The sequence below is a fragment of the Cyrtonyx montezumae genome, unplaced genomic scaffold (genome assembly GCF_038088225.1).
Source record: "Cyrtonyx montezumae isolate F1298 unplaced genomic scaffold, pur_monq_1.0 scaffold_23, whole genome shotgun sequence".
In the NCBI taxonomy this organism is placed as follows: domain Eukaryota; kingdom Metazoa; phylum Chordata; class Aves; order Galliformes; family Odontophoridae; genus Cyrtonyx; species Cyrtonyx montezumae.
This window is the reverse complement of record NW_027071970.1, coordinates 623,892-639,284: the sequence shown is the minus strand read 5'-3', so window position 1 is coordinate 639,284 and position 15,393 is coordinate 623,892. Positions and strand designations below refer to the sequence as shown.

Below are 15,393 nucleotides of genomic sequence, written 5' to 3'. Positions count from 1 at the left end.
TTTGGCGGAGGTGCAGATCCGTGTTCGGGTGGAATACTGTTTCTTCTCCCCTAGTCTATCCCTCTAGCCCCTACCTTGGTCACCGGACTCCCCCCCTTCATCTTGAGTTTACACACCAGCCCAGATGCCCTATCGCAGAGATAAGAACCCGAGCCCCGAAGAAGTGCGCAGTATTTTTAGAGGTGTGGAGCTTTTTGTTTATGGGTGTTTTAAGTCAAGGACTACATTTTCATCTGCTTTATTTTTAAATATTTGGAAAGCTCGAACTAAAATAACATCAGTGTTTTAAGTCCCTGCCTTGCAGTAATGGAAACTATTTCGAAAAGCCGCTGTCCTCAGTGTGTATCCACGTGCTTCCAAGTATTTGTCAGGTGTGTTTGCTGATGTCTCTGTATGCACGTCTTCGGTGCTACACCTGAGTGCGTGTGTTCTTTCCATATCTGAACGCAGAGCAGTTGATAAACATGGGAGCTGCAGAGAAATGTGCGTATTTAAAACGTGTACATCTGCAGAAATATATATTTTTCACTTTTTTTTTTTTTTTGGCAAATTTCCCCTACTCTTCCAACAGTTTAAGCAAACAGGAAAGTAACTTGCTTCCAAAGGATCTCGCAGCCAGATTTGTTTAATTTTTTTTTCTCAAAAGAATCGAAGCATTGATGAAAGAAATGATAATAAAGAGGCGAATTCACGAGTAGGTGAAGAAACCAACCCACTAGGATCGTAACTACAATTCAGCCTCTCCAAGTCTCCTGTCCCGCCAGGCAGGGCCGGGCAGCAGCCTTCAGCGCAGCCCCCACCCCCGGCAAGATGTGCCCCCGCCTGGGTGCAGGGCCCCTCCACCTTTTGATAAACTGTTCACAGCACACAGATCCACCTTGGGAAACTTTCCCCCCTCTGCTTTTATATTTATGCACCTCTTTCTTTTATAGGCGTATGTTTCCCAGTTACAAAGTGAAGGTCACTGGACTCAATCCAAAAACGAAGTACATATTATTGATGGATATTGTACCGGCGGATGACCACAGATACAAATTTGCAGATAATAAATGGTACGCAGGCAGTGGGGGGAGGGGAGGGAACACTGATTCGTGTCGGGCTGCCCGACCCCGGCCGGCATGGGGTGGGAGATGCTGCTGTTGGCTGCTGGGCTCTACCTGAGGGTCTCGGGATGCACCTCTGGAGAGGAACACACACACACAATGTAAATAAATACAAAAGAGAGAGCCAAATCCATTGCAATTAGCGAACAATACCTGTAATCCTGCATAACTATGAGATCGTTGGCTATCCTGGTGCCAACGGTTTAATTACCCTTCAGGCGGCAGTGTCTCCAGGCGAGGGAGATGTTGAATGGTGGATACGCGGTGTTTTCTTTGCTCCTTGTTTGGGTGTCCGTAATTAGGAAGGAGGAAGGATGGGGTTAAGTGGGGAAACTGCCATCTCGACGGGAAAAATGCCAAAGATCTCCATTAATTCTCCGCGCAGTGTGTGTGTCCGTAAACGTCTTTTTTTTTTTTTTTTTTTTTCCCGAAGACCGCCGGGCACCACGGTGCTGGGGGCAGGCGGGGGGACCCCACGGGTGGGAGCTCAGCGCCTCTGTCCCACGCAGGTCCGTGACCGGGAAGGCAGAGCCGGCCATGCCCGGCCGCCTCTACGTGCACCCCGACTCCCCCGCTACGGGTGCCCACTGGATGAGGCAGCTGGTTTCCTTTCAGAAGCTCAAGCTCACCAACAACCACCTCGACCCTTTCGGACATGTGAGTACCGGGCTGGGGTGGGGCAGGGAGACGTGGATCCGCGCTTCACAGAGCGACCGTGGGGTCCCACGCGCGCTCATGTCCGTGCGAGTGACATCGCACTGCCAGAGTCACCGAACTCATAGTTCCAGTTCATTACCAGGGTGGGGTATTACTTTCTCCCACCAGATAAACAAACAATTAAGTAAGTAAGTAAAAAAGGATACATAGCCAATTGTTTAAGATTTATTTCATATACTGCGTGGGAATTGATTACAGACGCCAGTGCTCGGCTTCACTGGCGCTTTAGCTACCTGCTTTTAACCTGAAGGGGAGGCAGAGCTTTAAAAACTACTCGTTGCTTCCATGAATTTGGCTAACAGGTAAAATCAATCGGGCATAACTATTCGAGGAAACAGGACCTTAAACCATGTGGATCCCTCGATCCAAAACAAAAAACAAACGAACCAAACAAAACAGAAATAAACAAAAAAGCCAAATCTCAACACCAACCATTGCTGGACACAAACGACCGTGAAAGCTTATGTGAATTCTGCAGCCAGAAGCAGCCCACCTTCGGAGGTCTCCAAAGATATAGGTTTCTCTGGGCAAATGTATATATGCGTCTATGAATTATATATATTTTTATAGATATATATAGATTTATATAATTACTCAAGCGAGCGTATGAATCCAGATCCCACCATCATTTTCCAAGAGCACATTTTTCTCCAGTCTCATTCCAACAGTTCAGTTTCATTTTTTCACCCCAAGCCTTTTTTTAAATTTATTTTTATTTATTTATTTTTCTTCTTCTGATTTCACTTTTTAATGCCGAAAACCTCGTGCTCCTAAATCCTGCCCGGATGAGTGTGTGGGGGGCGGTGGGAACCAGCCGAGCCTGCAGTGCACCTGAGCATCACGCTCCGAGCCTCGCTTTCCCACTCCAATTCAGGATTGGTTGGTTTATTTATTTATGATTTATTTTTTCATTTGAGACCCTAATTAAGATGCTTTGCAAGTGCTGCTGCTTTCTAGGGAGTGCGACATCCGCCAGGAAGGGGGAGCAGAGAAGCGGCTCAGCGTACTGGAGTCACTACTTCTTTTTTCTTTCTTTTTTTTTTTTTTTTAATCTAATATATATATGTTTTTGGAGTGGGGCGATTTTTGGGGGGGATCCGGACGGGTCCCGGGGGCAGGCACCCCCCGCTGCGAGCAGGCGGCTCTGGGGAGAAGTCCCTGCAAGCAGAGCCGGGACGCTGGGACAATAGGGACTTCAGAGGCGGAGCTGCACCGGGAGCCTCTCAATTAGAGTCGCGGTAATGAAATTAAAAACCATTAGATCGTTCACCGTTGATGTCTACGGCTTTCCCGGATGTCAAAGCAATTTGCCTAAACCCCCGGGACGGGGGAAGCGGCGAGGCGGTCGGGGTCTGGCGTTGGGGCGCGCTGCGTCTCACTGTCGCCAGGGTCCGGTCATTATCGGCGCGGGTCCCCCCCTTCCACTGCCCCCATCCCCGCCACTGTCCCCGGAGATTAACCCGGTACGGAGCAGGGGCCGCTTTTTATCTTGAGCGCAGTGCTTCCCTCCCCACCACCCTCCTGCCCCTCTGCGGGTGGCATGGGGGGGGGGGGGAGGGGTGGGTAGGGTGGACGACACACGTACTAATTCGAATCTCTGCTTCTTTCTCTCTGTTCTGTTGGATTGCTGGGAAGATTGAGGTACCTGTGCTGGGGGTACTGTGAAAGGCAGAGAGCCCCCTCCAGCTTTGGGAACATGTGTTGGGGTCCTGGTAGGCTCCTTGACGGTGGGGGAAGCGCTTTTTCCAGAGAGATATTTCCTCCCCCATCCCTTCTGGGGGGACTTGAAGTGGAAGAAGCTTTTGGGGAAGGGATTGGACCCATGGGTCCCTCTCTGCTTTCTCTCTCCAGCACAAGGTTATATGGGTTGGGAGTGCGCTGAGTTGTGCTCCCTCCATTCCCATGATCTGTCCTCTCCTCCCTGTACCCAGATCATCCTGAACTCCATGCACAAATACCAGCCTCGGCTCCACATCGTGAAAGCGGATGAGAACAACGGTTTTGGCTCCAAGAACACTGCCTTCTGCACTCATGTCTTCCCAGAGACCGCCTTCATTGCTGTTACCTCCTACCAAAACCATAAGGTGAGGTCTGGGCTGGTGTTCACACTGGCAAGCTGTGCCTCCTCTTCCTGACTCCCTCCTGTAACAACTCTTTTTGAGGTCCTCCCCACCCCACCATCACCTTCCGGACCTTCCCAGTTGCCATAGTCCTGGCTCCCTTCTTCTCCCCACACCCCTCCCCATCCATCGAATTTCGTCCTGTCCCCATCCCGTTATTTCTGGCAATGTGCACAAAGCATCCAAAGATGAGGCTCAAGGCACACCAAGGGGGAATGAGCTCAAACAGGATGGCTTGCTCAGAGTGGAGGCAACCAACTGAGGAAGTTGGTTTTATCTTCTTTCCCCACATCGGTCAAAGGCTGTAATCTGGTGCTGGAGAAGGGAGCTGGGCGCTCCCCTCTGTGGCTGGGGCTCTGATAACCCGAGCTGGCTGTGCTCCGTCCCTTTGTCTGGGGACAGCTCTGTCCCCACTGACCGAGGGCAGCAAGACCGTGGCAGGAAGGGAGGCTCTGAACCTGGAGTCAGCTCCTGTCCGAGCAAAACATATGAAAATGTGTAAATTTGGTCTTCCTTGGGGTGCCTCTGAGAAGGCTTCCCTAATGGCATTTGAAAGCAGGCCTTTTGCTTGGACTTGTGGGTAGGTACAGTATTTACCTTATACTCAATAGAGTGAAAGTATACTCTATTTTTTTCAAATGGGGAAAGGTCAGTTAAGACTTCAGTTGAATTCTAAATGCTTTCCTGGAGATGTAACGGGGAAGCTACTAAACGTGTGTGAAATGGCTGCGTTTCCTCCATCCATCGGTTGGCCAGGGAGCTGTGGAAAGCAGAGGTAGGCTGGAGAAGAAAGAGTGTTTCACTGTAACTAGGGAGAAAAGAAAATACTTCCCTGCCCTTTAAAATAGGAGCTGTTGGCATGGCCAGGACAAGCAGACTGAATCCAAGTTGACCCCTTGCCAAATTATGCCTTAAATTATAACTCCATTGTGGATGCTATAAAATCAAGTTTAACTTGATGGATTCGGAGAAATAATATAACATTAATAGAATGGGGAGTTAATAAAACAGGACATACAACTTGCTTTAAATGTATTTCCCTACGAGAAAACAGGCCTGAATTTAATTACTTTCCTTTGAAGAAAAATAGGACTGTTTTGTAGGGGGAAAAAAAATTACCATGCAAATAAAACAAAGCAAAGCAAAAACATGTAAGTACAGTAGTTTGGGAAAACTGCCATATTAGGAGGAGCATGGATATTTGATTGTAAATCAACAACATCTGGTTGATAAGAAATGACATCTGCATATCCGTCTCTGTCAAAACATACACACTGATGAGCACATGAATCTCTACAGATGCACACGCGCTCGCATCCCTGCAGACACATGCACAAGCACACAGACACCACTACATATTTTACACACCCCCTACACATTTCACATGCTCTCGCATCCCTCCCCCCAGTGCACACATTCCTCTTTTTGCTGCCTTCAGTCATTGGGGGAGCAAGCAAAAGAATGGCTGTAGCCCCAAGATAAAGCCCCAGTTGAGAAAGATAGGGCCATAAAAATAAACCAGGGAATGATCTACCCTTAATGGCATCTCCCTCCAGGGAAGGGAATAAAATCTGCAGCTTGCCCCCGTGCTGAGGAGGCACAGCACCAGGGTGCAGCTGGCGGAAGGGTGACGTCTGTTGCACATGGGGCTGCTCTGTGGGCACAAGCCCTGGCTCTGCTGTCACAGCGGGGTGTTTTGGGGGCAAAGTGTGTTTTCGGGTTGTGCTTCCTGTTGCTGTAAATGATTACAGGCTGTGTCTGTGGAGCTCAGCAAGGAGAGTTGATCTGTCTATCCTAGTGTCCCTGTCTGTGCACTACCTATTTGTACCCACTTACTGCCATCTCTCCCTTCCATCCATCACCCATAAAGCACCCTTCACGAAGACCCTCCTATCTGCACAATTACACAACATTTTTGTACATCAGTTCATTTTACATGCTCAATTTTATAAGCAGACACTTTTTACTTGCAGATGCATACACTAATACATGTGCTTTACTTTTCAAGAACTATGTTATACTTGCATTATATTGTAGTATTAATTGTATGACTCATCCGTAGCCACAATTGACTCTATGCTTACACAGCTTACAGAAATACCTGTCTGACTGCGGATCAGTCAATTTATTTCAAGAGCACAGCTGCAATCCCAATACAGGGATTGTGTTTATTTCCCCTGATATTTTAGACAGCCTGCAAAGATATTTAAACCCACTGGGCTCTCCCCCTCCCCAGCCTGTTCCCCAAAAGGAGGGTTAAGCTACGAAGAACTGTTTTGTAAAGTTTTCAGTGGACTTGTCAGCAGCTGGGTTGACCACCTCCCCCATCTCCGCAGCCCTGAAAAAAGACCCCAGAAATACGGAGGTGTTAAAATAGGTCACATGCACATTTCATTTCCTTGCCGTTTACACAATGGGTTCTTGCAATCAGGTTGATTCCCAAATATTAACTTCCCCTACAGTTAAGTACAGTTTTGCTGTAGCTTAAATCATTGTGTTACTAGTTATTAGGTACTAGCTCTCTACTTAGGACCAGGAAATGAACCCTAATAGACAGAAATAATTAAGGTTTTGTCCTCTTGAGGGTTCTTTCAAAAGCAAGAATTCACAACAATTATTCTCATTAATTTTTACAACCTACTTTCTCCGTTAGCTGGACTTGGTCTTTGTATCGGTTTTTCCCTCCCTCAGGATATCCGGTTTTATGCTGATTTTTTTTCCTCCAAGTTATTCAACATTCTCAGTAGCCCAAATTCCTTTTGGGTAAAATCATCATGAGCTGGGATGCTGTAGGCACCACAGTGACAACCAGGGAAGGTTCTCTGTTCTGTCGAGGAGGGAAGCCTCGGAGACTTGGGATGCTGTTTCAGAGCTTGGCTCTCAAGGCTTGGATTGCAGGGGACCATATCTATCACTTCAGAATGTCAGAGGCCATGGATACATGGTTCAGCTGGCATCCCATGGAGTGCCTCAGTGTAGGGGTTAAGTCCAGTCCTGCCCCTCAGCCCGGGGCTATTGGGCTTTTGCCTTCCCCTTCTCTGAGGGGACCCTGAGCACCACACCTCTTTCAACTCTTACCCTCTTCCACCTCCTTACCCACCTCTTCCCCACCCAAGCACTGTTCAGAGTCTGTCTCTTCTTGTCTTCCATCCTTGCCTCCCATTTCAGCCAGCAGCCTCCTCAATGAGCCCCTCTGTCTCATACCAGTAACTCCAGCCAGCCACTGGCTCACAGCCCCTCCCATTTCCTTGACTGCCCTCTGGGTTCAGCATTCTCTCTCCCCCCCCACCAGCCTTTCCCTTGGGCTCAGAGTCCCCCTTCCCCACCCAGCTGTTCTGCCTCCCCCAGCCAGATGCACACAGCCTCAGCAGCCACTTTGTCTTCATCCAGTCCTTCCCTTCACACTGCTCTGGTTTGGCTTCCTCATCCACAGTGACTTGGTTCCCACCTGGGGTATGTGACAGCATAGAAGAAAAAGGCTCTTTGCTTTTCTTTCAAGCCTGGAGTCCAGCCTTCTGGTTACTCCCAGTACCTGTGGGGATTTTCCAAAATGCCCGTCCTTTGGGAAGGCTTTGGAATAGCGTCCAGAGGGTCACAGCAGTGTGTTTTCCCTTGGCTGTGGTGCTCAAAAGTATGGGACTGGTTTGGTTGATAGGGAAATACGTAAACAGAAAAGAGACCAGAACAAACTGCTTGTGAGAATCATCTCAGCCCTAAGGAAGTTTAGCAGTTATAAGCAATGGAGAGAAACTAATCAATACAGAGCGATAGTTTGACCCTGGCTGTAGCAGTACTCATGAACCTAGAAAAACACACTCATGTAAATACATGGTTGTGCAAGAACAAAAAATACAAAGTGTGTTTCTTCCACCTAACTAGATGCAAAGCTAAATTTTATCATGCTGGAGGAAGAGATGCCTTGGAAATGTCTCAGCAGACATGCTTTGTGGTCAGTTAGCCCAGAGAAAGGCACAGAGGAGCGGTGCTGAGATTTCACTGGGAACTGTCGCTTCCCGTTAAAGTGAAGATGAACCCATAGGTCAGAACGGCACTGAGAAGCGTAGATTGGGAAGGCTGCGCTGGGAAAGCTCTTGTCACTGAGAGGTCTGCAACAGCACCAGCAATCAGGGGCCAGAAAATAACTTTGTCATAAATTTCTTTCAGTAACAAATTAATAAACAAAACCATATGCTTTTGTTGAATCTGCACTATTTGATTTAGCCCTGAGCATTCTGCCTTAACGACCTTACAGGACGTGGCATTATTTATTTATTTATTTTAATATGATGTCACTGTCATTTGACTTTCTGACAACTTTTGTCCCCACCCCCAGTGATTTACAGTCAATTAAACAGAGTTTTGCTGTGGCAAAGCCGATCCAGAATAAGGCAATTTCCAACCGTTTGTTTGCTTTTCCACTTCTGAAATAGTTTTGAAGTCAGACAAAAAGCAGCCAAACAAAATACCTTCCAGAGGCTGTTTTGTAAGGCAGAGGTTCTTCAACTTGCTCTCTATTTTCTAATTTGTTGAACCATTTATTTATTTATTTATTTATTTATTTATTTAGGTTAAAAACTGGCCTAGACTCAATGCTATGGTTGGTGCCCCTAAGTGTTATCCAGAGGAACCACTTGGAAACCCATCTGAAGGCTGCCTACTACTGAGCTCAGACCTAACTTTGAACCTTCTGTAGCCCAGAGCTCCTAGATCCCTCCAACGTGGCAGATCCTTAGTTTTTGGATGTTTGAAGTTCCAGGTGCTTTATCTGTTGCTTTCTTCTATCAACACATACATTCATCCCATTGTTTCTAAGTGTTCCCAAAGAGAGTTAAGTGGTTCCTCTACTAGTAAAGAAATGTTTTTGCGAGATGGAGGTCTCGTATCGTATTTTGCCAACATTCTGTGGGAGACCAAAGTCTTGATTTGTCACAAAGGACAGTGGGTTGTGATACTTAACTAAGGGGCTGGCATGTTGGTGGCTCCTTCTTCAGTGAGCAGAGAGAGTTTGGGCAATGCTGCCCACCCCAGAGTCTGCCTGCCCTCCAGCACTCCCCTTCTTCTCCCTTGATTCCAGCAGGAATGCTGGGAGCCGAGGTCCTCCGTGCAGGCGCCTTGGTTAAAGAGCATTCGGTTAGGTTGGGATGAATCCGTGCCTTTGTATGGTTGTGTACTGGTGCCAATACTGTAAATCCTCACTCCATGAAGGACTTCTCTTATGCAAGCAAATATTGCCATTGGGTTCGGCAAGTGAGGGCAACCCGTACAATTTAGTGCGTTTCAGAATGCAGATTAAATAGAACATTCCAAAGATGAATAATGCCTATTATTCACTATAGAAGTACCACTATCTCAACAGTGGAAACTGATAAGCAGTTACTTTGCAACATACACAGCAGTTTTCTAACTGTGCAGGGCTTTTAATTATAAAATATATCACTGGTTTACTGCTAGACAACAGTTCAAGTGGCAGATTGGTCCAAATGAGTTGTTTGTTCAACCTTTGCTTTTAAATGTGAAATATGTGACAAAAAAAGCAGTGCCTGTTTATGTAGTCAATTAGGTCCTGATTTAATGGGAGTGCCTGTGGGGACAAGCATACATGGGTGATGGGGGCTGTGTATGCAATTTGAGGCCAAAATAGGCAAAAAAGTCAAGTAAACAACTAGCCTTCAGAAAATATATGCTATACAATGAGGAAAAAAAATGATCTTGTTGTGCAGACATCTGGCAGTGCTTGCTATTGACACTAGCTGGGCCAGATTTCTCTCTTTGAATTTTGGCATGGAAGTGTGTCCAGTTGTATGTGCTCGGCTTGGTGAGCATGAACCTCTCTCTGTTCTCCTGCCATCAACCCCGAGCTCTTCCCTTCCCAATGGCCCACCAGCAGTGCGAAGAAAGGATGGTGCTCCACTGGAGGCAGTGAGTGCATGAAGCTGCTCCAAGCACAGGGCTCTCCTTGCTGCTGCTGGCCCTACACTTGGACTGCCCAGCAGTGATGGAGAAAGGGAAGAAGGGAAACTGCTGCCTTTGCTGCCTAAGTATTTGATATAAATAAGCAGAATGTTGGTATGAAGCTTTGTGCAGAGGCTGGCCCTCTCCCCTCCCTGCAAGGCTGGTGCTCCTTGGTTGCTGACCCCAGCTGAGTGCTGCAGATGGATTTTTTTCATATATCAGTGAGTTTATGGCTGTGTTTCTGGCATCTCATACTGCCTTTGCTTTGCCATGACAGCCCTGGAGGAGCAGCTGGTCCAGACTTACTCTCAGGGCAGCAAGCACCTGATCTGGCATCACATCTGCTCTGTAGATCCACCAAAGCACTTGCAGCAAATGTGGCACAGCAATAGGAGCTCATACAAGATCAGCAGGGTGGTGGGGAGTGTTGCTGGCTCACAGGTGATATCTGCTTTAACATCAGCCTGAGGTTGAGAAAACCTGTATCTTTGCCTAAGTTCTCAGGGGAGGTACTGGAAGGAGAGAACTGTACCTCTTTGAGCAACTGAACTGCTTTGGACAAGGGAACACTCTCTATAGCAGATGCTTTAAATATTTAAGTTTGTTGTCGCAGGAAGACCAAAGTTAGGTGATTGAGTAAAATCCATGCTGGCAAACTTTAGACTCTGAAAGCAGCAAACTATGTGAGCAAAGCGGTCCCCCTTAATTCATTCTGAAATTAAAATAGAGTTAATTTTCCTCCAAGGCACAGTGGCCAGAAGTGGAGTTGCTCTCCAACCTCATTTAACGTGGCTACAGTTGTGCAGCTGGGTGTGGAAGCATGTCAGCTGCAGTGCTCCTGGACTGTGAGAAGGTGCTCTGAAATCAGACAGGGTGTGCAACATCTGAGGCACGGACTCAGATGTGATCTATCCAAATCATTTATTACAGGTTCGAACATCCCTTATATACAGTCACAAGTTTTCTCTTTTAACTTTCCCACCCACCTTTATGTGTCAACCAAATACTCCACAAACACTCCTTAACTGTGCATACAGGCACTTATCCAGTCAGGGTCATGAGTTGTTCCAAGTCACGTGCTCTTCCTTCAGTCAGGGTTGTCATCACGCAGCTTACTTGACTGTTTTGACTCTTCCAGAGGTGTCCTTGGTTCTCAGCATTGCGTTCTCATACTGTTCATCTTGCTCTGCAGCTTCTGTTCTGAATAGTCTTCCTTGTATTTCCACAATAGCGAGTCTTGGCTGAGAGGGGCTCTAGGGATTGAGAGGTCTTGGTTATTGTTATGAGAATACCTATTGGTGTCAGTTTTTTGGGTAATGCCACCTTCATCACCATCCCTCTGTTCAGTTCAGGGCAACCCTTTCTATCCGAGCAGCAAAAAGACAGTATGTAACTTTCAGAAAGTAGCTGAAGTAGTTTCCTCTGGTGACAAATCCGTGTGTTAGAAATAGGGCAAGCCTGAGAGAAGTGAGCGCCTGTTGTTAGGAGATATTTTTCCAATGGAGAGACTTAGAGGAAGCCCCATCTGGAGTGCTCAGAACCTGAGCTGAAGGATGACTTGAGTTCCTGAAAGCATCTGTCCCCAACTATCCCAACTGCCTTGGGTTTAATCAACATCCCCTCTCTCCCTGTCATGCCTTGGACTTGCAATGAACGCCTTGCGTTTCCTCCCTTTCAGATCACCCAGCTGAAGATTGAGAACAACCCCTTTGCAAAAGGTTTCCGTGGCAGCGATGACATGGAGCTCCACAGGATGTCCAGGATGCAGAGGTAATGCATGTCTCCATTGTGGGCATCCTCAGCCCCACAAGAGCTCCCAGGCTCTGCTTTCTGTGTCACTGGTGGCTGAGCAAACAAGGGCAGTTCCTTCTCTGGCACCTGCTTGTGCCTTTTACATCAAATTGGTGAAATACCATCCTGACATGAGACCAGCATCCACAACTCCCCACTCCAGTCTTAATGCCTGGGTTGCAGAGGCAGGGTTTGTGGCCACAGAAACATGGGGCTATTGCAGAAGAGTTGGGTGAGATTTTCTCCCCAACTGCCAGTGCTACAGAGCCAAAGGCCTCAGCCCCTTTCTGAGAGCAGGTTTGTTAAGGGTTCTTCAGATACCCCTAGAGACTTGGCACATTTTGTTGGTTTCTGATTCTCAGAGGGTCTTAGGCAGGAGGGAAGTGTTTGCCTCATTGGTCCTGGATTCTCAGAGCAGGGATGTAGACATGATGGCTTCAGGGTAAAACAGGAAGATGTTAGAAACTGTTGGGAACTCGAGGGCCAGGTGGCTAAAGAGGACTTTTTCGATCTCCATTTCAGATGTAATTACGTAGGCACTTATACCTAAATCCTGTTTAAAAATCCTGTTTAAAGTCCTTTTCTAAATGTCAGGTCCTGCTGATAACTTAAGTTCATGTCTTTCACTTAACTTGGAACTTCATACATGTGTCAAGTTACTTCCTGGTGCAAATGTTTTGCAGGAACTTTGCCACATCCATGATTACCTAAGACAGATGGAGAGACTCAATATAGCATTTTCTATCCAGGAGAGCAGGAGTGATTTAGATCCCATAACCTCTGGAAGCAGTGGAGCTGGATTTCAGCAGAAGGCTGTAGGGGCCCATGCTGTCACCTTCCAGAGGCATCCAACCATGGGCATCCCAGGAACCTGGAGCTGATCCCTTTAGGGTGTCGGCGGTCACTGCTGTCTTGGGTGCCAATGCCTATGAAAATCCACAAGTCTTACAGTTGCTTCATTTGCTGACCCATAGATCTCATAGCTTTGCAAAAGGTGGGCACCAAATGATGCTTGTAATCCTGCAAACCCAGAAACTTATTCGATACACACATAACCTTTCCCAAATGAGCAAATGTATTCCTGTGTGCAAACATCCTCAGGCTCAGATCCGAAAAAACCTGTATATGTAAACATTATATATATATATATATAATATATACACACATATAGCACTTACTCTTCTCATTCTAAACCATTTCTGAAAGTTCCTGGTGTTATCTGCTGCCTGCTCTTTGCAACAACTGCACAGATCCTATTGGCACAACACCTCAATATTTATTTATTTATTTATTGGGTGCACTACCACTTGAAATAGCTTTGCTCCCCACCCTGGTGCCAGCCCCCCAGCCTCTACAGGAACGAATAACGATGCATGTTTTTTTTTCTTCTTCTTTTTTTCTTTTTTTGCTGAACTACCCTTTCATTATGGTCAGTGGAAAGATTTGAAGGTTTACATTCATCATGGGTTTTTTGGAGGGGGGAAGGGAGGAGGTAAAACAGTGAGGACTATTAGAAGGGCTTCATGACACATGAAGAGCATGGCACCCAGCCATGCTAAAAATGGCTTGGCATTTTTATGTGGGGTCTGTGGTCATACTCTGATACAGTGAACAGAAACACTTGGAATACATAAACACACATGCTCAGACCTGACCTGATAGAAAGGGTTAAAATCCATAGTGCTGACTTAATAGGATAATTTCTGATGCTCGCTTCCTTAGTAACTTATTCTTTGTACAGATAATGTGGAGATAAGTTTGTACCCCTAAAAAGATGTCATCTTTTTAAAGAGAGAGCAGGATCAGCTTATTATATTATGATAAAGACCCATAAATAAGCACTCGTGTCTGTGGGATTTTTGTGTATTAGAATTAATAAGAAATGTATGATATATCAAAACATATAAACTATGCATGTATAAGATGAACAACCATCCAGCACTGAGTATATTAGAGAAGTTAGACCTACCTTTGTGGTTTTATGTTTCATATATAAATACATATTTAAATACAATTTTAAAAATCATGCTTTAACATATGTATGTGTGTACACACCCATGTAGTGAGGCTGTTTTCTCCACTGTTTGAGAGATATTGGTACACAGACTTTGGGGGAGTGACGGTCACGTGCTCTCAGAGAACGTGCTGGAACACACTTTTAGAGCAGTCTTTTCATTATAGGAAAAAAAAGTAGCTGGAAAAAAACCACTCTTTTACAAAACAGCACACGGCCTGTAGTACTGGAAACCGGTGACCTGACATTCATCAGGTCACTGATCATCTCATTAGGGGGTGTAGCCATGGAGGGAATTAATTTTTCATGCTGAAGAAAGCCTAGACACCTTTGTTAATTCTTAACTGTGCCTTAACTTCCAGTGCCGAGGGACATTTCAGAGCTGAGAGCAGAACTAGAGGGAGTAGTTCTGCCAGCAAGGTGTATGAGCTTAGAGCACCATGGCTTTGGGGAAAGCCATGCCAGCTATGGTCAGAGTGCATCCCCTTCTCACCCTCATCATCTACATGTCTTGGGGCAACATTGGAGGGAGGCCTGAGCTCTCAGGCATGCTCCCAGCACTGACCCTACAGTGTTTCTTGGAACATAAAGCAGGTGGCTGAATAGCATCCAGAAGCAGTGATCCCTGGCTGGGGTGGGTCTCTAGGCTCCCTCTGTGCAGAGCAGACTTCCAGAGAGCAGAACTGTTTTTGAGAAGGTGGTGACATGAGTGTCATGAGTGACATGGGTGTAGGTTGGGCTGAGGAACCCTCCCTGCCTTGCCTGTAGTCTGTATGATGTGCTTAGAGTGAATGCCTGCCTTTCAATAGCTGGAGTTATGAGAGAGGAACTCCACCTAGACCCAAAGAACTGTTCCTGTCAGCACATGGGAGCATGGGACAGAGGCCAGCTTGCTGGGTCCAACATTATTTTGCTCAGCTCAGGTCTTGCTGTGGTGTATATCAGCTCTCGGCAACAGTGATTCCTCTGCAGAACACCTCCCTTTGGCAGACAACAGGGACTTAGGGGACAGGGGGTAAGACAAAGCAGAGAAGAAAGACAACTTTGAGAGCCAAGTGTGAGCTAAGAGTGAGGTCTCAGGTGCCTTACTGAGGGCTGTCCCTCCATCTCCATCTGCACTGTGGCCAAGAAAGGGCGGCAGGTTGTCCTGAGCCCCCTAGGGATGAGCAGGGTCTGTAGGGTGGATGGGTTCCTCTTCACAAGACCTCCATGGTGATTTTTCCCCCTCTGTTTTCCCAGAAGAAAAGTTAATAAGTCCATGTAGGTAGAAAACTTCATTCAGGAGTGTTATTGAGCCTTTCAGCAGCAGATGATTTCATACAGAACAAATAACCTTGAGCTCCAGAGAGATCCCAATTCCAGTGAAAACAGATTCTTGACACAAATTCACTTCCCCATTTCTTTCCTGAGGCATGTGGGACCCTGTAGCAGTTTCTCTGATGGGATAAGTACTGTGGGAGAATATGCTTTTTTTTTTTTAACTTACAATTTTTTGTTTTCCTGATTATTTTTGAAAAAAAAAAAGAAAAGAAAACACCCCAACGTAATACAGGAAAATGTATAGAGAATATGTTATACTCCATCTGTATCCTGTGGTCATACTACAATTGAAAAGCATAAATCAGGTAAAAAGAACCACGTGGCTGTGATGCTAGGCATATCAGGCAAAAATATCTTGCCCTGTTTTACTGCAGAA

General features: G+C 46.4%; 2 protein-coding genes across 3 annotated transcripts in view; both read left to right on the top strand.

Moving 5' to 3' along the window:
- Positions 1–15,393, top strand: part of RBM19 (RNA binding motif protein 19) — a 229,721-nt gene that overhangs the window by 22,743 nt on the left and 191,585 nt on the right. The window lies entirely within an intron of this gene.
- The window catches only part of TBX5 (T-box transcription factor 5), a 35,839-nt gene that overhangs the window by 5,689 nt on the left and 14,757 nt on the right, over positions 1–15,393 (top strand). For both annotated transcript variants that reach the window (XM_065738737.1, XM_065738736.1), the window contains 4 exons: positions 933–1,052; positions 1,613–1,760; positions 3,752–3,904; positions 11,571–11,662. In XM_065738737.1, the coding sequence (XP_065594809.1) occupies positions 933–1,052; positions 1,613–1,760; positions 3,752–3,904; positions 11,571–11,662 (513 nt within the window). The remainder of the gene's footprint in view (positions 1–932; positions 1,053–1,612; positions 1,761–3,751; positions 3,905–11,570; positions 11,663–15,393) is intronic.